General features: G+C 40.1%; 1 protein-coding gene across 2 annotated transcripts in view; it reads left to right on the forward strand.

Annotated features, from left to right (window-relative positions):
- The first annotated feature begins 7694 nt into the window (after positions 1-7694).
- LOC124261021 (SIN3-HDAC complex-associated factor-like) overlaps positions 7695-24320 on the forward strand; it is a 31184-nt gene continuing 14558 nt past the window's right edge. Inside the window, exons 1-2 of one of the 2 annotated variants that reach the window (XM_046695337.1) lie at positions 7695-7924; positions 9045-9299. In XM_046695337.1, the coding sequence (XP_046551293.1) occupies positions 9072-9299 (228 nt within the window). In that variant the 5' untranslated portion in view covers positions 7695-7924; positions 9045-9071. Of the gene's footprint in view, positions 7925-8523; positions 8672-9044; positions 9300-24320 lie in introns of those variants that run through there. The other variant, XM_046695336.1, reaches the window with a different exon arrangement.

Genomic DNA, 24320 nt, shown 5'->3' on the forward strand with positions numbered 1-24320 from the left:
ATGTTGACACCGTTTTGCTGTAGGAAGTCCCATGTAGCTCTGGCAGTATGGGCACGGGCGTTATCATGCTGGAAAATGTTGTTCCGGTGAGGTGCGAAATTTGGTATGACGTGGGGTCTGACAGCTTGGTCGATGTAGCGCACCGCTGTGATGCCGCCTCCTCTCCCTGGACCAAGGTTCTGGAACACCACAGGACCCACGCTCTCGTTCAGGCCTATTCCAACCAATACCATGATGCTTGCACCTTCCCATGAATCTCTTTCCATAACGCATTGGTCTGTGTAACGCTTGCCACGTCGTCGCCATATTCTTGTTCTGCCATGCATCTGCAGTTGATACGCAGTACCGACTGTGATCTGTCAAGCCAAAACATTGATTACACAACAGTCTCGTTTCCTGTTGACTGGGCCCCGTCCTATTGCGCAACTTAGTACAATAACCAGTCCAGAATTTTGGGCCCAATTCATGTAACTGGATACATAATTATTTATCAGTATTATTTGATACATCTAAGCACTTGTATATTGCAACACTACGCTCCTTCTAATCCTTGCAAACACGTCGTGCAGCGTGCTCTGTCGTACAGCGAGCTCTGACAAACGGAAACCTGGAAATCGTGCAAATCTCAAAACGAGGCTCTCCCGCTAGAAAAGTTTGGCGGTCTGGTACGGGCTTGATATTTTATCAATCACATTGTGCGTTACAGAACTACACTGAATAAGCGCAAAAAACACATAACAGGTGTGACGTCTTAGTTAAGGTCATGCTGCCTACACCTCGCCAAAATATATATAAATACGATGTTATTAAAGTTTAAAATTAAAATTTATTTGTAAATACCATTTCCTTATGAAACAAGGAATTGGAATTCAGTGTAACCACAGTTGTTTGTAGTGTCTCTTTTCACTTTCACACGAGAAAATTCATGAAGTGTGAATATACGTGAACATAACGTGAAGTGTTAACATACATGATAATAACCTGAAGTGTGAATCTACGTGATTGTTTGAATGATTGATTGATTGATTGATCGATCCAGGAAATAGCACACGTTGCCACTTCGGACGTTGTCAGCATCGACCCTGACATGCCCAACGTAAACGCCGGCGTCGATGTTGTGTCCTTAACCGATGTGTTGAACTGTGAATAATGCCTTTGTTTTGCAAAGAATAAGCAGAAATTAAACACAAATATCATATTACATAATTTTACCGTTAAACTGTTGGGGATTATTTTTCTGTATTATCTGTTTTATCACCGATGTTTAAGTTTCCATAATGGCGCGTTGACCTCGGCTGGCCGGACCTTGAAGGGTCAACTTCGTGCAGGTCACCACAGCATGACGCAACACACGTACAACCATTTGTCTTAACTATACCTCATGTTATAGGAACTAACTGCAGAATATTCTGCTATTACATCGTTAACGGTAAATCCATGACATGATATCAAGCACTACTCCACTACTGTCTTGTATGAAGGTATATTTCGGAGAAAGCCGAGTGAATCCGAATGTTTTGGGACTTAGGGAAAGGGCAATCGGCAACCCTCCATCCCAGGATGAATAATCCAGTCTGAACTTTGTTCTTTATACCATGTTAGGTTTGTGAACGCGATAGTGGAATGTTAGTCATGTTAGTTTTCACGTTCAAACAGGTCACGCTGACATATTATGTTTAGAGGCCCTATAGGTAGTCGTGTAAAGGCACCGCGAATTGCGCCGTATGCAGGGTTTCTCCTCTTTGTCGTGCCAGAATCCAATGATAGGGAACCAGATTAATTGTCATTTTTGATTTATTAGCAGTATACCCAGGCCCGTAAACTCACAACGCAGTCAACGTTTTGTGTTTGCACACCTCATGGTTCTTCACAGTTGTACTGACTCGCTGGGATATGACTGAAGAGTGCCGCCCGAAACGGCGTTAAACCCCCATCAAATTACTCTCTCCACCTCACTCACTCACTGTTACATGTCTGCAACACTGCCCGAAACGGCGTTAAACCCCCATCAAATTACTCTCTCCACCCTCACTCACTCACTGTTACATGACTGCAACACTGCCCGAAACGGCGTTAAACCCCCATCAAATTACTCTCTCCACTCACTCACTCACTCACTGTTACATGACTGCAACACTGCCCGAAACGGCGTTAAACCCCCATCAAATTACTCTCTCCACCTCACTCACTCACTGTTACATGACTGCAACACTGCCCGAAACGGCGTTAAACCCCCATCAAATTACTCTTTCCACCTCACACACTTCACTGTTACATGACTGCAACACTGCCCGAAACGGCGTTAAACCCCCATCAAATTACTCTCTCCACCTCACTCACTGTTACATGACTGCAACACTGCCCGAAACGGCGTTAAACCCCCATCAAATTACTCTCTCCACCTCACCTCCACTCACTCACTGTTACACGACTGCAACACTGCCCGAAACGGCGTTAAACCCCCATCAAATTACTCTCTCCACCTCACTCACTCACTCACTGTTACGACTGCAACACTGCCCGAAACGGCGTTAAACCCCATCAAATTACTCTCTCCACCTCACTCACTCACTGTTACACGACTGCAACACTGCCCGAAACGGCGTTAAACCCCCATCAAATTACTCTCTCCACCTCACTCACTCACTGTTACACGACTGCAACACTGCCCGAAACGGCGTTAAACCCCCATCAAATTACTCTCTCCACCTCACTCACTCACTGTTACACGACTGCAACACTGCCCGAAACGGCGTTAAACCCCCATCAAATTACTCTCTCCACCTCACTCACTGTTACATGACTGCAACACTGCCCGAAACGGCGTTAAACCCCATCAAATTACTCTCTCCACCTCACTCACTCACTGTTACATGACTGCAACACTGCCCGAAACGGCGTTAAACCCCCATCAAATTACTCTCTCCTCCTCACTCACTGTTACATGACTGCAACACTGCCCGAAACGGCGTTAAACCCCCATCAAATTACTCTCTCCACCTCACTCACTCACTGTTACATGACTGCAACACTGTCCGAAACGACAAGTATAACCATACTCACCTACTTATTCCTACTCGATTAAGCCAAACATATACTGTCCAAAAGAAGTAGGGGATATTCCATTTCACATGCATTGTTCTAGTAAATACAAATGATTATCAAGGAAAGTATTATTGATCCTTTGAGAGTAATCATTTTGCGTAAAAATATTTATCGCCCAAACACAACACTGACTTGCCCACAGTATGCACGTGATAACTGTGATGATCATGGGGGTTGAACCTGACATTTGCACGATGTTGGATGTGACGTTTCTCGTCATTAACAGAGGAAATTGGAATGTGCAAACATCAATTTGGTTGTTTTAGAACTCTGTTAACAACTTTGAGATATGCGCAGACTTTCTCGAGATGACAGGTTACGTGCCCTTGGCATGCTACAGGTCGGCACAACACAGACCCTTGTGGCACGAAGTTTGAACGTTTCACAGTCCGTCATCAGTAGATTATGGTCCAGACACCGTCAGGTAGACCAAGGGAGACAACTGCGGCTTAGGATAGCTTTACAGCCTTAAGAAATCGTGTTATAACAGCCAGTCAGATTAGAGATCGACTGCAAGCAAGTTCTGGTGTTAGAGTGAGTGACCAGACCATCAGAAATCGACTGCACAGTGGTCAATTACACGCACGGCGTCCTCGTGTCATCCCCTGCTTGAGAGATGGTCACATTAGGGCAAGACGTCTTTGGTGTTAGAACGCCAACGCTGGGATTATCGACGTTGGAACAATGTATTGTTCTCTGATGAGTCCAGATTCGTGTTAGACTTCGTTGATAGACGTAACAGGGTTCGGCGTAGACGTAACGAACGTTTCCACGATGTCAACGTCATTAGGCATGATCGTTTTGGAGGGGGGTCTGTAATGGTGTGGGGTAACATCACTGCGGCTGGAAGAACGGACTTACATGTTGTTGCTGGACGTGTCACAGGTCAGTACTACCGGGACAACATCCTGGCAGCCCACGTTGTGCCATTTGCTCGACGCCATGGCCGCCGTTTCATCTTCCAAGATGACAACGCCAGATGTCACAGGGCTAGGATTGTCACTGAATACTTCCAACAACAGAATATCACCAGATTACAAGGGCCAGCCTTATGTCCAGACCTTTCGCCCATCGAGCATGTCTGGGACATGCTTGGACAGCACCTACGGCGACGTCAACAACGGCCCACTACTCTCCAAGAACTTGCCGCTGCATTGCAAGAAGAGTGGAATAATCTCCATCAAAATGACTTGCGACGCCTCATAAGGAGTATGCCACGTCGGATCCGTGCCTGTTTGGCCAACAGAGGGGGATTTACCCATTATTGACTTGGTTTTTACCGTATGGTAAATTTGCAGATTGACCCTTGGTGTAGTTTGACCCATACCACAGAATGTTCTTGTTTCCTTGGCATTATCAAATGTATGGAATATAATTCCATATGGTCCCTTAACAGTTCTTCATTATTTGTTCCGTTCTCGTTTTCACATGTTGCCTCTCATCAGCCATCAAAGTCCGATATCCCCTACCTTTTTGGGATAGTATGCTTTGCCTGTGATGCACAAAAGCGTATTTATATAGTTTCTGCATTAAACTGATTGGAATTCGGGATGCAAGAACAAATCTCTATAACTCTGCTAGTCCTAAGAGACGATTAAACGGTGCTGAACGGCGTCTATTGTCATGGTCATTCTTACTTGAAAGCGATACAAGAACCTGTATCGAAACGTCGTGCTCTAGAATAAAAGAAGTTGTCATCTAGGCGTCTGTTGTGTTCACGGCTGGTATGTCTGAGTCGAGTATGTCCAGGCGACTTCCAAATCCTTACTTCAGCGTACTGCGACATTAAACAGAAACAACCACGGGACTATAAACACTGTGGAAAATATCATCATTCGCAATCAAATACAATAGTTCAAATCATGAATACGTTACTTGTAGGCTGAAAACACGTGTAGTCGCCGAAACACAACAACTATGTAGCGCAGTCCAACTTTAATAGTCGTATCGTGCAGATTTCCATTGAGGAACATGTTCTTTCTTTCTTTCTTTGTGTTTTTTTTTGCACAGTCACATCAGATCAACTCTGATAATTTGTCTCATAACCCTGGACACCCGAATAAATTAGTTGTTTAACAAACAATTACCACTGTGCTGTCACACACCGGCACCATTCATGTTCTTTCTTCCGTTGTTTCATATTAGCCATCATCAGACTTGCTGGCATATTTTCTTATGCCCATGCAGCCCTTCATATATTCCTCTCTCTTTCTAATGCTTGGTAAACAGTTCCCAGGAAATACATTTGCGGACAAGCACATCAACTACATCTAATATAATTCGGATTTATTTTTTAAAAAATCGGTGTCTATGCATAAAAGAGTACAAAAATCACATTCACGAACAAGACGACACATGATGAGAGGCTGATCGGCGTCACAATGTTTACAATATCCGGGTACTCCCAGACAATGCCGTGCATTGGGCAACCGTGCATGTATGTTTTCACCTGACGGGCAGTGGCGTGTGTGCACTCGTACTTGCCGGGTGTGTCTAGCGTTAAATTAAACCTACTATGTTGTTATATACAATTCTATTTTTAAAAAACCCAAAAGGCTCCCCATGGTTGTCGAGAAGAATGCACACTCACAATATATTTTTAACAAAAACGTGATCTATATTGAAAACAGCCCGAAACTAATCTTGCTTTTTTAAGATCCATCATGTATTAATGCACGCCTGGTCTGTAAACGTGCAGTGAAGGGTCCTAAGCCTGTAGTTTGTGACCAAGTTCTGCATGGAACTTGTTTAGATGTTAATATATTCTGGTTGCAGGCAGTTTGATGCTTGTAGCTCTAACGATGCGTGAAGCCCATTGCTGGTGTCCCCCGCCGTGATATTGCTGGTGTCCCCCGCCGTGATATTGCTGGAATATTGCTAAAAGCGGCTTAAAACCAAACTCACCCACTCACTCACTCTAACGACATTTCTCGCGGGTGAAATTTGGTTGAGGTCCCCCGTGTTTGTCGTCCGAGTGTAAATCAGAACGTCAGCTCACAAAAACTGATAAACTGGTTGGACAATCTTTAATACACATGATTTCCGAACAGAGCGTGCATTGCTAATTTGAATGACATCACCTTTAACACCACAAACGAAATAAGCGTGCAACTTCAGTTTTCCAAGGTTCGAGGTATTTCATTCTGGTGTTTACGTAAAAAAATCTTTCAAGCGAGTCCTTTGAATATCGTTACATTAATATCCCAAATGTAACACCAGTTTCAATATATGTTTGTATGACAAGACAAGGTCAATCTGACTGCAATGAAGGAGTTCGGGTTTAGACGGCCGGTTATCTCCCTTTGGTTGTAAGCTGCTCGTTAGTGAGTCGTTTCTCGCCTGGTTGAATCTCGACCCTCGTTAAGTTGACGTAACCATATGGACAGCTCATTGACACGGGCCTAGAAACATACCTGTATATGGACAGGCTGAGGAAGTGGAGAGAAGAGCTTAGTATGGGTGTATTTGAGGGTGGGGGGAAGTGGGACTTGATACACATTATATTATTCTCATATATTCTCGGTTGTTTGGTAAGAAAGAATTGTATGTTCACGAGTAGAATACAGCAGACTTATCTCTATCCCTGGTTAGAAAACAACCCTCCAAAAATACTTGCTCGTACATAAATGTTCACCGGTTCAGTAATATCAGTTGTATTCATTGTCAAGGGAAACAACTCTTTCTGCTCTAAAGAGCTGTTCGCTCGAATTCACTATGACTATGCCCTTTCTTTGATTTAGAAACTACATAATACAAGGCAAGTGTAGTACGTATATTCAAAAAAGTTTATTATTACGTTATGATGTGAAAAAAGGTTAGTACATGTATATTCTATAATTTCATTATCGACAGCTACAAGACATTGAGTAAGCGCAACTTAGATTGTCCAAACAAAAACGTTCAGCAGATAATATATTGTTCACGAATATGTGATAAATAATTTGGTTTTCAACATACGTAAACCTTTAGATAAGACAGTTGCAGTGTGGTAGGCCTAAAGCAGTTTTATGTAGTCAGATGTGTCTTGACGTTATACATAGGCGCTACTTACTTGGACTATTTTCACTCGTTAGTGTAGCTATGTTTCTCAGTTAAGATGGGAGTTGGATTAATAACCGCCATACCTAAAACCATTGGAAAAAATAAATATATTATTTAGTCAAGGTGGATCGAACACGAATAAGTAAACTATTGTGTGATCCAAATTTACGCATAGCGAAAGTGACAAAGCGATACTAGTTGTTTCCCTTTGCATGGCATTTTAGCCACGCCTCCCTAAATTATTACCAAAATGACCAATTTACACGACAATTAGATGTTTGTTCATCACATACAGCTTTGATATACGTGTAGAAATATTTTATGAAATTATATTGGAAACTGTCATCTTTGTAATTCAAGCGCATACATGTTAACCGCTGTCAATGTGTCTATTTCACAGAAGGATTTCGGTCATTTAGCGATTGTTGGCTGCTCATATCAGTTGTAAGGAAAAGTGAACATGACCATATAAGGCGCAGAGCCTATGAACACGCGGCGAAAGAGGTCACGTTTATATAAAAACAGTATATTTATATTCTCTAACAGCGTTTGGAATAACATTCTTCCGCTAAGAAAAGTGTGTGGTATACGTCTTATCAACTGACATTGTGTATTTTCGTATTTTTCATGTCTGTCAGGGCGTGAGTGTGGGAAGTCGTAATTTGCATCACAAAAGCCCCGCACATGCGCATTCATTGAACAGCTGAGAAGCGAGGGTCGTGGCAACTTGAAATAAGACAGAGAAAAAATCTGTGATCCCAGTTCAGTCGTCAAATCGGTAAGTGACAACATTCATTCAGGATATATTTGTCAGTTTACAACATATTTTCATTTATTGAAACGATCTGTATCTTTGGTGGGTGAAGTTACAGCAAATTTTTGAACTGCGTATGTTGACCTTGTTTGATCGTTAGCTCACTTCAAAAAGTTTTTCCCGTTACTGAAAGTGGGTGTGGAACGCGAAAATAACAGGTAATATTTTATTGTTTTGTTGAAAATAGTGTGAAAATGAACTTTTATACAATTGTCAGTGAAAACGGGTGACTGTCATAACTTTTGAACGTGGGTGAGAAGCCTCGTGGCACAAGCATGTACACGATTTCAGCTGCGCGTCACAAAGACGGTCCTTTGTTCGTCTTTTCGGCGGTAAAATGTACCCTTTCATCAACATGACATCACCCTCGTGAGATTCACATTGAAAGAAGAATCGTTTATTCTGTCAGTAATGTATTTTGTTGTGGTATTTCGTAGTCCAGATTGTAGGATGTCAGCTTCTAAACAACCGAGACCTTTCTCGGCGGATGCATTTGCTGTGACCCAGTGACGGCTGCATAAATCATGAAAATGAGATGGTGTATAAATTTAGCCGGAATCTCCTAAGCTAGGTCAGTTTAAGTTCATCCTTACCAGCGCAGCAGTTGGGTTTTGCGTAACTCTTCAGTTTGGATGTAGTTAGTCTGTGTTATTGACAAATGTCAATTTGAAATAGACAAATTACTGACACCATCGAATTATCATTGTTACGGTAAGTGTGGTAGAACGGGGGTTTATGTCGAGCACACGTTTGGCTCATGATTTTATCGCGAGCGTACCAGGTGAACTTGCTTAGGGCGTTGAACTCTAAGTCTCAAATACTAATTGTACTAAGAGGTGTCCTGTCCGTGGCAATACTGCACATGGAGAGACGAAATGTGTAATGTGAAGTAGAATGTCAGGGAATGTGAATTTCATTATGATAGTGCTGCTCGGCGCGTGAGCCGGTGGTGTGAGTAACCCAAATCTGTGGGCGTTTGATTCATTTTCTGAATCATAATGAACTACAAGTGTCATTTCACTGCTTTGATGTAGTATTCTGGTTGGACGAGGCTGTGTCTAAGGCTGTGCGTTGTCAATTTCAGGTGTGGAAATTACCATAGACAAGCATCATGTTTAGTTTCCACAAGCCAAAAATCTACCGCAGCATCAATGGTTGTTGCATTTGTAGAGCAAAATCATCTAGCTCCCGATTCACTGACAGTAACAAGTATGAAGCAGAGTTTGAGAAATGCTTCCGAATTCGTGAAGAGAGAAGTGGCGAAATCTGCAATGCTTGTGTATTGTTAGTGAAAAGATGGAAAAAGTTACCTGAGGGCACCAATCGTCATTGGAATCACGTAAGTTTATTCGCATTTGAAAATTGTTATTTCTGTCTCCGAACATACCACTGTGATAACATTTATGCCTCGATAGTCATAGACATTGATATTCAGGTTTTCCCCATATTAATACTGATATTTCATCACTAGTGATCAGCACCATTCAACTGACCTCTCTTAGTGGCAGCTGTATGTATGTATCTATATATACAGGGCTTGAAATGTTATTCTTGTAAGGATGTTTGTTTCATCCACATGCCATAACAGGTACCATTGCACTTGTTACTCACTAGTAGTGTAAACAAAGCAGGGTATTTGACATGTTTGGATTTCAAATTGGTTGGTTGTTTTACGAAGGTAAGTAAATCATGCCAGTAATTAGCTGTCACTTGTCTATGTTTTGGCAACTAACAAGCTTACGTAACTGTAATGTTTGACTTAATGCTGTATGTCCCCATGGCAATCCCGCTGAGGACAAGATGAGTCATTGTTTGTGTGGGGGTAGGTTCACCCGGATGACAGTATCTTTGTTTATGCAGAACAAAGCCAAGTCATAGCCAGATCATTTGTTAGCTTCCATGAATTTAGAGTAAGCCTGTAGTATTAATATATTACATAATTGCCATTTATTACTTCAGAATGTCCCAGTTGTCAATTTGTTTAATAAGTATACTTCATTTAATAGGACATGGGCCTCGAGTTATAGTTTCGTATTTCATTTAATGGTGTCATAAATGACTTCTTAACTTGAGTTGTGACAATTCATGGAACTGATTTCTTTATCTAAGGGTCATGGCATTATCATTTTGTATTATTTGTAGCACACTTATTTGATGATAGTTTTGGTCTCAAATTTTTCTTTCATTTTTCACTCCTTATATTTTTGGTATATTTAGGCTGAAATGTAAATTTCATTGCTCTCTTGTGCTTAGGAATGTCAGTGATTGAGGGGAAAATATTTTTATCCAAGTTAAATACATTGTTTTAAGTGTTAATTCAGAAGCTGGTTTGGGTTAAAATATTTTATGTGTAATTTCTCTGGAAATGCTTTTGACAGTAAACTTCTGAATATTAGCTCATTTGCCAGCAGTGGTTGTCATGTGAATGGTTAAATGATTATTGGGTCCTGAAGTTTGAGACACTTTGGATGTCACTTCATGTCTTTAATATTACGAAAAAATAGAATAATTGCATCAAATCATATGCATGTTTCATCACCAACCTGTAGTGAGAATAAAGCTATTATTTCCATAGCCATAAAACCTTTCTTCTTTGCATATTCCTTCTTCGCTAGATCCTGATTTATAAATTCAGATTTGGACACAATTGCACTTTGCACAGAAATTTTATCTTTTGGAATTCCACATATTTCATCTGGTTGAAAAGCGGTGACTCTTTGACTTGGTTTCATACAGTAGTGCCTACTATCTACAGATAATGCTTCAAGTAGTTGATACAGCAAATACTACGAACTATGTGACCTACATACTTGTGAGCCTTGTTGGTTGGTGGAGTGTAGGCTAGAGTCGGTCATGTGGAAACTACTACTGAACCTTCCACTGTGACCTGGGATGGGCCAGGGAAAGGGTCTGTTGGCTGCGGCTTATCATTAGGAAAACAGCATCTATAGAAATGTATGTTATGATGCACTTGGAAAGTATTTTGACATGTACCTTTATGACACCCACGTGTTATAACATGACTGGAATTTTTTGTTTGGAATTTTGCGGCCAACAAGTAAACATCTGTGTGGCTTATTTTCCTAAGCATGTTCTTCGAATGTGATAAACAAAAGATTATTGTGACAGAACTATTTACAGTTCTGTCAAATGAGATTTGAAATGTATCATTTAAATGTCATTTGATGTAATTATGGAGATTTTCCGTATAATTAATGTTCGCAATCATATTCTGTGTTTCATTCACACATATCTTGAAATGTTGGAGCACATTATGTTTGATAAGTTAAGATGTCAGCCAGCCAGCCACAGTGTATCAGATCTGACAAATGTTGATCCAAACCACACATGAATTCCATGTTGTATGTTTAGCTAGCCTGGGGCCATTACACTAGATGTATGCAGATAGGCAGTATACCATGTGTAGCTTAGTGGAATTCCAACCCAGCACACTCCTCAATGTCTACACAGCCTTCACAGGAGGTGTAACCTGACACCACCCTCATCAGTAGATAGCCCTCTCTCACATGGTACAAATGCCATACATATACATGCATATAGCAACTCTTCCTGTTCTATATTAAAATATCAGGTTTTGTCAGGACAAGTGCAACATGTATACAAAGCAATCAACTATTTTCGAACAAGTATATGAGTCGCTATGAATTACTTTCTCCTGTATCAAATCAAATCAAATCAAATATTTATTGTGCAGACGTTCCATACAGAAACAGTGACAATATTCTATAAACTACATAAACAAGATATACAATGAATCACATATATATGATGAGCAACAAAACATATAATAATACAAATGTGTATAATAATAATATCACATAATTTTGACACCCAATTTACAAGTAATGAATGTGATACTTGTTGAAGGAACTGTTTTTTGTTCATATTTTCATGGCTCATGATTACTGAGTTAAAGTTTTCTGTTCTTTGTTACGCAACTTTAGTATATCTCAATGAGATGGTAAACATGTTTTGAAGCAGAGGGCGTCAATTTCTACACCCAAGAGTATGCCCCTAATATAACGGAAGTAATTGTGAGACGACGTCAAAGGGTTTTCATTGGTTGTGTAGGAGTGAAACATGGTAAACAGCACTTGTCATTCAATGTAGGTCACAACAGCTGGACATTACGACACTGGCAGTTCGGATATTACCAACAACTGTGTACTTCATTGTCAGTGGAGTAACAAGGAGATAACCACTGATAGCAGTAACATTCGGGGAATAACACTTTCTCCGAAAATATTTTGGCTAGGTATTGATTCATTATTTATATTTGGATTAAATGTATTAATAATATTCAGTCTTTCCAGATAAGAATGAACCTAACAGGAAAAATATTTTTAGCAGTTTGTGTGAATGAAAATAATTTCTTCCATGACATTCAAAGGTCCAGTGTGTTGTTGAAATATTCAGTATTGCTTGGTCTGATTTGTGTACAAGAATTTACTGAAAGACAACGTGGAATTTCTGTGACTGCTGCTGCGGTCATTGACACTGCTACTGCTGTGGTATTTTGGACTTATAATGGCTCCTTAATTATTGATCTGAAGGTCAGATGGCTCTTTTTGCCAGATTATTCACTCTGAAGCCATCTGTTAGGATTTTCGTTGTCTTGACGATGATGATTCTCGCTAGTCACCATGTTTCAGTTGAAATTTATAACTTAAGATAAATGTTTTAACAGCTTTATACTGATAAACGCTTGATGAAGTAATGTTTCCCACATGTATTGTTAAGGCAGGCATGTGATCTAAGGAGGGTATTTTTGAAAAATTAATCAGAGTTGATGTTATTATTTTTATTGAAAGTGGTCCATTGGTTTTTGAAAAGTAGATTTGTTGGATTGAACAGTTATTCAAGATTGTAGGAGATAGGGAGAGTTGGTTTGTTGGATTGAACAGTTATTCAAGATTGTAGGAGATAGGGAGAGCTGGTTTGTTGGATTGAACAGTTATTCAAGATTGTAGGAGATAGGGAGGAGTTATTCAAGATTGTAGGAGATAGGGAGAGCTGGTTTGTTGGATTGAACAGTTATTCAAGATTGTAGGAGATAGGGAGAGCTGGTTTGTTGGATTGAACAGTTATTCAAGATTGTAGGAGATAGGGAGAGCTGGTTTGTTGGATTGAACAGTTATTCAAGATTGTAGGAGATAGGGAGAGCTGGTTTGTTGCCTTTAACAAACATGTTGAAAATTAATTAAGATTTGTCAGATGTTAATATATATAACATAACAAGATATTCCTGTCTTGGCTGATTATAGCTGATGACACAAACCTGTTACAGGAACCAACTATTGATAGGTGGAAGGTTATTTCAAGCTAACATATACAAAACTTAAAAATATAACTACTACTGCCTGCCTACCAACCTTAATTTTCTGTGCCACAGATACGGAACCACAATATTTAGCTTTTCTGTCCTTAAAGACTGCATGGCACTAACTGTCACTTAGGATGTAATTTAGGCAACAACCTGCTTTTCAACATGCACACTGCCTATACATTGAAGTCTGTTTGAAAATGGCGGTGTATGGAGCCGTTTGCTTTTCCAGCCCTAGTCATACTGTGGGTATTTATCGAGCAAATGAGAAAGGCACTCAGTGAATGCAGAGGTCATGCCCGGAGTGAATGAGAAAGAAAAGCTTGATTATTGTGGAATATGTCAGTACTTGATTTGGTGTTCATGTCATTGTGACGGATGAAGGTTATTGATGCATAATTTTGAGAGATATTAGTCTTTTAGCTGTTGATAGTCATTGATTGGTGGAATCTGTATTTGACCTGTCGGTTGACATTGTGTGTCTACCATGTCGATTGCATCCATATGTAACAAGTCGGTGGGCTGTCAACCTGTCTGCAATCATGGTGTGTTGACACTGAAATTGATCACTCGGAGTCAAGACTACCTGTCAAATACTTGTAGCTAGGTAATTGGGATTTATAACTACCCATTTACTTAGTGTACATTTTCTTTTCAGAGGAATATTTGTTAATGATAAATCTTGTTAGAGTTAATAAAGGAAAGAAATGTTGTTTTTTCAGCTCCTTGAGTATATTTGTTGAGCCTATGGAGGTAATTCTATGCTGCTCCTTGTCTGTTAATTACAGTTGTCTTTAACTGGTATTCAGATGTATGTAGGGGGGATATTCAAATTAGGTGGCAGGGGTGGAAATAACCCATTGCCCAACGTCAGAGTCCAGTGGTTTTTTCTGTCAGGCAAGCAAATTTGTATATCCCACTGTACCGGTGTTCAGTTGACTTTCCAATGTTAATTATGTTGTTTATTTAAAAAATCAGCAAGAAAACGGTCGGTATAGTGGAAAAATTATCCACCCCTGGGTGGAAATCCTCAGGGAATCATCCTACAATGAGTCCTTCAGATGTGAAATTCGTGATTATTATCTAATTGCTAATGACATTTCTGTGTGACACAGGCATGAATGATAAGCTCTCCCAAAAGCTAGACCTGTTGTCCACTCCAGCGTTTATAATTGTTCTTGCAGCCTAAAACTATCAGTCTCTGGTCAGTTGATGTTTCAGTCAGTCTCAGTCTCAATCTCAGTGGGCATCTGCATAAACCAATTGGCTTCTACCACCAGGAGATGGGGAACGCAATTGCAGCTTTCTGTCCAAATTACTCTATCGCATGTGCAAGTTTCAAGTATCGCCTTGTATCATAACACTGTCAGGCTGCCTTGATGGATAAGCCCCAACTGCCACTCTGCACTGTCCACTTTATTATGGTCAAGGTCTGTGGATGGACATCTAATTTCACTTTATAATTAACAATAGCCGCTAATCAGGGGTTTGACCATATCCTGCTTTGCACTGGGCTGTGCCAATCAGTTGCTTGGCCTGGAAACACCATAGATGGGGTCACAGTTTGTGAAGATGGCCCTAGAAGGTGAGAGGTCATGTCTGCTCTGAAAGGTTAGAGCGGTGTATTATGGAATGTGAGAAGTCTGTAGCTGGGATAATGGGGAAGGGGGACAGGGGGTGTTGGAAGTAGGGGGAGCAGACAGATGATGGTGGGGATGATAACAGAGGGATAGGATGGGTCTAAGATTAGCTTTGCTTTAGAATCTTCTGGGACTGGGCAGCAGGGAATAGATTGGTCCTTTGCCGCCTGCAATTACAGAGAGTTCCAATTTTAGTCAGTGTGGCACTTAGATTAAATTCACTGAGCCAAGATACCAAGTCAGTGGCCAATGAAAAGAGCTGCTAGTTCAGGTTGCCAAAATGTAATCAGATTTAGGTGGTGTTGATTACAGTGTTTTCATGATGATTATGTCATCATTGCTATGAAATCCGATGACTTTCTATCTAGATCTTAACAGTGTGATTAAGGACTGATGGCCATCCTTTCTGTGTGGGCAGACAGATTGAATTGGTAAAAAGTGTGTTTTTTCTGCACAGTCAGCAATTTTGCAGGTACTTGATTTGAGACATCATTAATTTCTGAATTCCTGAAGTAGACGGTATCTGGGAGTAAATGAAATGGTAATATGATGAGTATCTATCATCTAGATATATTGTTCAGCATTATACCATCACAAATGGAAAATAGATTTGTTTCATTTTTTGCCCATAAAGGAATGAAAAATCTCAGTTACAATAACTAAAACAATACAGAAGAGCATATCTCCAGGTAATGGAGCCGTATGATTTAATAACATGGTTGTTTTGTGCTAGTATTGGCATGAACTCAAGTGATGTGGACAGTCCTAATGGTTATTTGTACAGCTTGTATGAAGGAATACTTGTAAATGTGGCCGTGATAGTTTCCAGATGGACAGCCACTGACCCACAGTGGTCAGTTCTAGCTAGGAAGTACATGTAGATGGGCTGTTATGCTGAAACCTTTGTACATGATTGCTGTCATGTAGGTTGTAGCTATGCTTGGTAACACTAATGGATTTACGCCATTCAATAATCAAAATTATTGTCGGAATGTGACCAGTAATGGTCATGGCAAATTCCACAGAGGTACTGTTGTCATAAATTGTTAGTGACTAATATCCATATGAGCTCTTATGCCGAGTTGCAAGCAGAACTAAACACTAGTCCAGTTTAGGAAGGGGATTCCTGCCAGATGGAACTTATATCTATGGTTTTGTTAATTTGAATCTTTTTGAGTTAATCCCTGTAGTGCCATAAAATTCACTGTGAGGTTCAAATTTTTTGAATTCATTATTTTGGCAGCTTGAATCTGGGAAATAGCCAGTGACATATGGGATTGTTACATTGTTGGGTTGGGTCTACTTACATATTCAAGATGGCCACTAGCCATCATCTATCTTCATGACCATCTGTAGGGAGAGCAGACAGCCCCCCTCCCGTCACCCACCCCACCCTCCACTGATCCTTATCAACCATTCAGACACTGATGCCAGCAGCAAGTATGGTGTATTCCCATCTCTAAATAAAGTACAGACAGGGGAAAACTGTCACTGTCAGTGATTTTCATTCCACAAAATATGCATCCAAGAAATGTAAATGATTATACATGATGTATTATGAAATGTCAAGGTATTTACAGCACCAGGAAGTGGATTGAGTTGTCATCTCATTATCACTGAAGCCACGTTTCTTCGAGTATATTTCTTACTTCTATACATGTATCAGTTCAATCTGAACAACGTATGCAATTTGTTTTTGAAATCAAGTTTGGGAGTCAAGGGGTCCTCAAGTTCTAGATTCAGGTACCATACAAGCAAACACACAAACCCCTGCTCAACCATAATTTCCCGCATTCTGTAGATACAGATTTTTTTTGTGTTACTGATTATTGATAAGAAGGTATATGCATGTATTTATTAATACGTATGGACAAAGATAAAGAGAAGAAAATAGATATCAGTATGTGGAGATGAGTAACAAAGGTCATTAGACTCCATGATTCAAGTCCAGTTAGTTCACAGATCAGTTCAGACTAGATTTAAGGAGAAGCCAAGTAGACATTCACATTGACACTAATCTCAGGACAAGTGTCAACCCTCGATTTCTATAATATTGTCTATGTTTCATTGTCTTGTAAAATGAGGGTTTTTGTGAGTTGAATACTTTAACAATTTTTTATGTAACTCATTATGACCATCTTAATCCTGGTGTTAGGAATGTCCTTTAAACAGGACTGACACATGAGACAGTTACATACTGGCTGTGATAACACCTATATCAGATGTCCACAGCAATACAAGGAAGTGGACTCAACTGTAATTGCAGTTAATTGCCTGCAAATTTGGCAGCTAGAGTGTAGTGGGGGAGGATGTCTGATTATGCCTCATAAAACTGACACAGCAGCTGGCCATTCATGTAAGGCCAGGCCTCAATTCTGTTCCCTCAACAGGGGAGAGCCAGTGACCACATGGCAGGGTGGAGGTTTAGCTTTAGGGATCTACATTACATAATAAACCAATTTACCCTGACTACTTCAGCCTTAGGACTAATCAACAGTGGTTGTCTGATTGCTTTAGGCATGTTGTCAGTTTTAAGTTTCAGTAACTGAATAGGACTTCATTAGTATTGTGATGTAACACAGGTCATTGTGTCTTAATGAATCCATTGTTCCTATTGATGTTGTGTTAATCCTTGGTACTTTTCATCTGCTGAGGTTATTCTTGCAACTGGTACAGGCTGGTACAGAAACACATGATACTGCCCTGTCAGTCATCATCTGATTTAGACATGCTTTGCTGAATGGTGGACATTATCTACAGCAATTGAAACATGTATGAACTGGTACAATAATTTCTCTTTAGATACTGATGTTTGTGTTTTGAAACTGCTCAATTGCAAAATGTGTTCAAAATGTAATTACACATCGGGTCCCTGAAATCCTGTTATGTAACCACTAATAAATATATAAATATTCACGTGTTCCTTCTAATACAGTCACAAACTTGAGGGATGGACCTTCTCTACATGTTACAGTGAATGCTGAATGTGAAATAAAGTGTTCTGGGAACAAGGAGATTGCTATCAGTGTGAATTATGTCACATTTAAGCTGCATCTAAATTCATTCATTATGGTAGCATTTGCCAACAGTTGCACAGTCTCTCAACTGCAGAGAATGCCACCTCAATGCGCATCACTGCATGCCTCAAGTGCTGAAGTACTGCCGCTAGTACTGTCTGCCTGGTGAGTTTATTAAGTACCAAGTCGATCGATCTGTTTATTCAGTGCCTCACTGACTGGTAGATTGCCGTCAATGGATCTGGCATCGATTTATTCAAAATACTATGTGGGATTCTGATTGGACGGTGAGTCTCATGCGCTTAACATTCATAGTGACTGAACAGGAATAACACTGGCTCGTGAAGGCTTTTGTGCACTGCCTGTTTTGCAGCATCGTCAATAATATTCAATTAAGAAGATTCCTCCCAAGTCTTGAATGATCCCAGCTCTCCCCATGGCTTTACAGTTTTCAGAATCTGTTGTATTGATTTTTGTTGACAGCAGCATAATGATATTGTCACTATTCATATTCATACATGCTTCAGGTAGAACAAATCACATATCTTAGTATTCTCAGTTCATGTTAGTCTTCTGGCCAGTGAATTGAAGAATCACTGTGTTAAAGTAATCTTGAGTTGTTTGTTAGGCAACACTTTCCAAACCATTAAGTGCTGAAAATTTCTTTTTATGAGAAGTGTCACAATAGTCCTACTCAAGCAAGACATATGGTTTGTTAAGCTCTGCACATGCATTTTGATGCACAAGCAAAGAAAATCCATATTTTACCTGTGTCAAGCATCAAATCATTAAAAATTACTGCAGAGAGAGCACTGACCCACATGAAACAGATGTGTATGACCCTTTGCCGTAGAAACCTTCTGGCTATTGTCTTGCAGTGTGAGAGGGAGACCCTTACAGTGAATTCTTTATTCTCTGATGGGTATAAAAATCAATGTAAGGAGAATGCTTCATGCTTGGATGTGTGTCACTGTGCTATGGGCCTAGCTTCAAGAAGACCCTGCTATCGAGCAAAGATGCATGTAGCCATCATAATTTGACGTTGCAGAGCCAATTTGTGGATGTTTTCGAGGCGATATTATTATTAGAAAACTACAGGCTGCTTTTGTCTTGTCTAGTTATTACGCCTAAGGTAACTTCAATCTATGCTCTAGACAGGACACTGACATTGTTCAGCTATGAATATGTGGTTTTGCATTTTGAAAATTCAAATTTTGAGAAAACTGACATTATGATACATTTTAGAAGCTGTGGTATCAATAACAGTACACAAGTCAGTATCAATAACAGTACACAAGTCAGTATCAATAACAGTACACAAGTCAGTATCAATAACAGTACACAAGTCAGTATCAATAACAGTACACAAGTCAGTATCAATAACAGTATCATAACAGTACACAAGTCAGTATCAATAACAGTACACAAGTCAGTATCAATAACAGTACACAAGTCAGTATCAATAACAGTACAAGTCAGTATCAATAACAGTACACAAGTCAGTATCAATAACAGTACACAAGTCAGTACATTTATCAAGCAAGTACTGAAACATCTAGTTTGAAATAAAATTAAACGTCGAAATCCATGTCCGGTTTGTCTTTAAGGGTGACCTTCAGTTTCATTAGGTTGATACAGAAACATTTCACTAACTTTGCTGTGATCTGTACTGACTTAAAGCCAAACCCTGATTGCCTTGAAACCATGCCACTGTGGGTGATCAGCATGGAGGAAATTGAATTCATCAATATTCTAGAATTATGTCTGAATAGTCTGCCTAGGTTTGAAGGAGTTGAAAATCAATACTCCTAGCCTGGTATCTGGACCAGGAATACAGGTCTACTCGACCCACCATATGGATGAAATCTCCCCATTTGTTTAGTCTGGCCACTGGTCAGTGGGTATTGAAAACACAGACCGAGGAGATGATGTTCATCAAACAAGGCTGAAGAACCTGCCTCCCAAGTGAGGTGGAAACATGACCTAAATGAGGTGAAAAAGCAGGAGCCTGGAAACTTCAAGATGGCTTCTAGCTAAGGCTGATGATGAAGGGAGCTGTGAACTCCTGACCTTCATCAGTTGTCTCAACTGGCCTTGATTGGCAGGCAAGTCTGTCACCTGAAGGAATCCTCAGATGGCTCTTCAACCTGCAGAATTGAATAATCCCATTTCCTGGCCTGGGTGAATGCATCTGGGTTGAGAACTGATAAAACTTGAAATTCTTGGTATGAACTCAGATCAAACAGAAGCTTAGGTGATTTGGACATAATACAGAATACATGGGTAAATGAACTTTTTTATTGTGTAAATTTGTTTACAATCTCTTTATGAATCTGTAAGATCAAGTGAAGTTCTTTTGAATGGTTTTGCAGAAAATATTTTTTAAAATGACAAAACTTTCCTTAATGGTATTCTTGTGTCATAAGAAAACCCCAATTATGGTTCTCATTACTGGATGTCAACGTAATTTAAGGGTTTATTAACTATGTAATTTAGCATAATCTGCTACATAACCAAGCTAATGAATACAAATGAGTGTGGGATGGACATTCCCTGGAGAACAAAAGCAAAGATTCCTTTCTCTCGTTTCCTGTGTTGTCCGCTTGTTTGACCAAATGATGGATGACCCCTTCCCCCCTCTCCCCCTCCTCTGTCCCCAACAACTGACCGACCTTTCCAAGGTGTCAGCCAGTGGTCAGTCTCCCCAGTGAACCCGAGTTACCAGTTTGCCAGTGGCCAGTGTATTTGTACTTGGAACAACACAGGTTCACCCCAGGGATGCGTCCCTTATTGCAGGGTTGATGGTGTGTGAATGGATTACCATTAGACATGATATGAGCTGGCCATCATATTCAATATTAATATCAGTTTTATTAACGAGTATTGCCAGGTTGTTTTGCACCTGAATGAGATTGAATTAAATCTCTAGCAAGGATTCATTTCATCCTGGCCAGGTCAGCAGGGTACGGAGCACTATTGTTAATATTTCATGCTGTTTTTTTTCTGGGTTATGCCACAGTTGGAGACAGTTGACCATAGTCCTTGACATAGAAGGTCTGGTAGATCAGTAGGGACATCAGAACATAGAAACTGATTCAGTCCTAAGAAGTGTTGAAATGTAAGGACCCTTGTCAGTAAAGGAAATTATGGGGCTCCAGGTATCCTCAAGCTAAGCTGCTGTCATTTTTCAGACAAGTTGACCCATGGATTCGAGATTCAAATTGTTCCCTAGCAACCTATGCAGCATATAATGCGGCTAAATCAGGCTCTCACTCCAGAAACATGCTTAATTTCAAAGACTAAATCAGGTTTTTGTCCCCGTATAATTCTGATTGTAATAACTCAAATTCAGGGTTACTGTCAAGAAACAATTATCAAAGCATCCCCCTCTTAATAGCGGACACCAATAAGTATATCATGTTCATGTTGGTGTTAAACCAGGCTCCCCCACTACCTCTTGTGTTTGGATGTTCAGAGTTTATGCCAAGTTAAACATGGCCATTTATTCACCATGATATTATTCAGATATTCTAAAATCATTTCAAAACATTATAAACCCCATGGGGATCCCAGCACAGAATATCACAAAATGGCTGCTTAATTGAAAAGAGAGAAATCTCCCCAACTGAGTCTGGCTGTGTTGGTGTCATCATGCCACTCTTGGTGAGCCACTGAGCTGTATGGCTGCCAGGCTCACAGACCTGTGACATAGCAGTAGTATTGCAGACTAAAACTCATTCATGTTCCAAAACAACTATTGCCCAAACCACTTGCATGTCCAGACACACCTTTTGTATATTTGTGTGAATGTTCGACACAGACAGGACTGACTATTCCAGCTGTAGGAAGGCAGCAAGTTATTAGGTCAGGGCCAGGCACACCTGGACAACATCAGCACTCATCCAGGTTCAACTGCCCCTCAAATGTGTTTACCTCTTCCTGATGGACTGCAGAACATATCCAATCATCACCCTTATGTATAATATATTATGTCTTATGTGTTAAAGATTATCACAAAAAATATCAACATAAAAGAGGAGTATATCTGTCTGATGGTTGTTTTGTGTCATTGGTTGAACTAAGTTTGGTCGCTATTGCTCGATCTCAGTTAACACAACTTTGACCTGCTGTGTTAAAGAAATACAGTTCGCTCTACACCGATGTAAAGTGTAATAAAGTCAACTTTTGACCTGAACTGTTGTAGTTGTATGAGGAGGCTTGGTTACCAAGGCTATGTTTAATAACAATGGGGCAGACGAGAATGGTCTAGTGACGTCTATACACAGTGTGACTGTCATGCAAAAAGTTGTTGCCTTTGATCTTGCCAAAGCATCTTAGAAATTGAGTTAATACTTACTCCACCCTGGTAAGTTTCAAATCGCTTGAGGTGATAAATTCAGCAAATATGGTATTTTGTGAGTCCATATTGTCGAATGTGATATTGTTGAGTGAGTTTTCAGTGGAACAAACATGATATTTTTGTCCAGACCTGATAATTTACCAAGCGATCATCAAATAAAACGGTGATGGAATAGAAGATATGTGATGATGGGGGCATCATCACACTCTTCCTTTGATGTTGTGCAGCATTGTGAAACTCACTACAGTTGACCTAGGTGTGACAGAATGTGAATAATGGTGCAGAGAATGACACAGGTAAAAATATATATATGCTGACATGACAAAAGTGTGCAGGGTGAAAGCTGCTAATGGAGGGTTCGTGGGCACATACAATCACATACAGTCTCTGATATCTGACAGGTTTGGAGTGGGTTGGCTGGGAAGGGAAGGGCATCCCTGGTCTGTCTTGTTTGTTTTCAAAATAAATAGCACCAGTCACATTTATCAACTGATGGAAAGAATTCTCTACTTTTGTCATTTCATTACCAGTTCAATTTTGGTAGGAATTTATGGATGTACAGACTTCACAGTGTGGGGCTTATTCTGAAGCTACTTGCTTGGCAGGTAATTGGCAAACATGACTAATTGGCTATGAATTGAATGTGGCATGTTGACAGAAAAGAAGTATCCCTTGATAACATGGTCAGCTGCCACACACAGTCTCTGGCTGGTCAGCTCAATAGTATTGATGGCTGCTGTCTGAGGCTGCATGATGATTCAAGTCAGCAGCACTGAACACCTTTCTTTCTCAAACAAAACAACATGTTTTATATTTTAAGGGGAAACAGATTATTGTCGACTGTTTTTCAAGTTTTCTCATTCTACTTTGTTGAAACTACCTTCTCTCAGTGAAAACATTTCTCCTAAGACTTTGACAAGCTGTAAGAGTAGTATCAAGTACAGTCCATTTCACTAGCATCATCTTGTGGAACTGTGAAACTCATCATGGTTGTACATTCTTTCCAGTACAGTAACAAGTATTTCTTGCATGCTGAAAAAACTCTCCTGACCTGGTAAAATCTATTTTGGGTAAAGAAGCCTGAGGATGTGTAGAGCATGTCTGTTCCAGCTTTTCCTTCTGCCAGGTGTCGCTAAGCAGTTGGCGGACATGACTATCACCACCTATCTCGACTTACTCCATTTTCAGCTAATCTATTTCTGTGGCAACATTGCAATCAGGGCCATTGACCTGCAGCATGGGCAGTTGCCTTTGTCCATTCGGCCGCCAGCCAGACTAACACCTCTGTTCTGAGGTGTTTGATTTGGGCTAATATATGCATGTTGGAATTCGGTCAAAAGATGCAGGCTGGTCGCCTTGTTGGATTGACCTGATGGATGCCATATTGGCAGGAAGCAATTTGGTCAAATTATTACTGATGGCAGGGGTTAAGGATAGCCATGTAAAATGATCAGATGGGGAACTGCTGTACAAACAATCTGATGGTAAATCCCCTAACTGAAACTGTGGTTTGGGAGCACTGGGTCTTTTAATAGATGTTGTTAAAGCAGCTGCTGTTGATGTTTCTTTGATCTGGCCAATGTGGATTGTCGTTCAGCTTAAATGAGGTTTGAATACAACATCAATATTTATGTTGGTGTAAACAGATCAAATCTCAAGCTTGTTACAACTTAAGTGTTGGTGTACAAGATGTATGATTCACTTGCACCATTCTTGTCAGAAGTTCAGAGTGTGTTCAGTGTGACAGTGAGCCAAACACATTGTGACTTTCAGCACCTTCAAGATCATTTACTTCTTGGACAAAGTTCTTCAGTTAAGGTGTCATGATTTGTGTTCAGGCTGTGGAAAGCTGTAAATATAATGGAAACAGTTTCCCAAAATCAATGTTTTCCTGTTTCCCTCCCAAGCAATTGAGTTTTTGTTTCGGCAATATTTACGTGCAGTGATGCAAGTATTTAGTTCAATGTCAGTTTGTGGACGAGGTTAATCCAAGTGTTGG

This window comes from Haliotis rubra, unplaced genomic scaffold, assembly GCF_003918875.1.
Source record: "Haliotis rubra isolate DU_JTF1 unplaced genomic scaffold, ASM391887v1 Scf785, whole genome shotgun sequence".
Lineage (NCBI taxonomy): Eukaryota > Metazoa > Mollusca > Gastropoda > Lepetellida > Haliotidae > Haliotis > Haliotis rubra.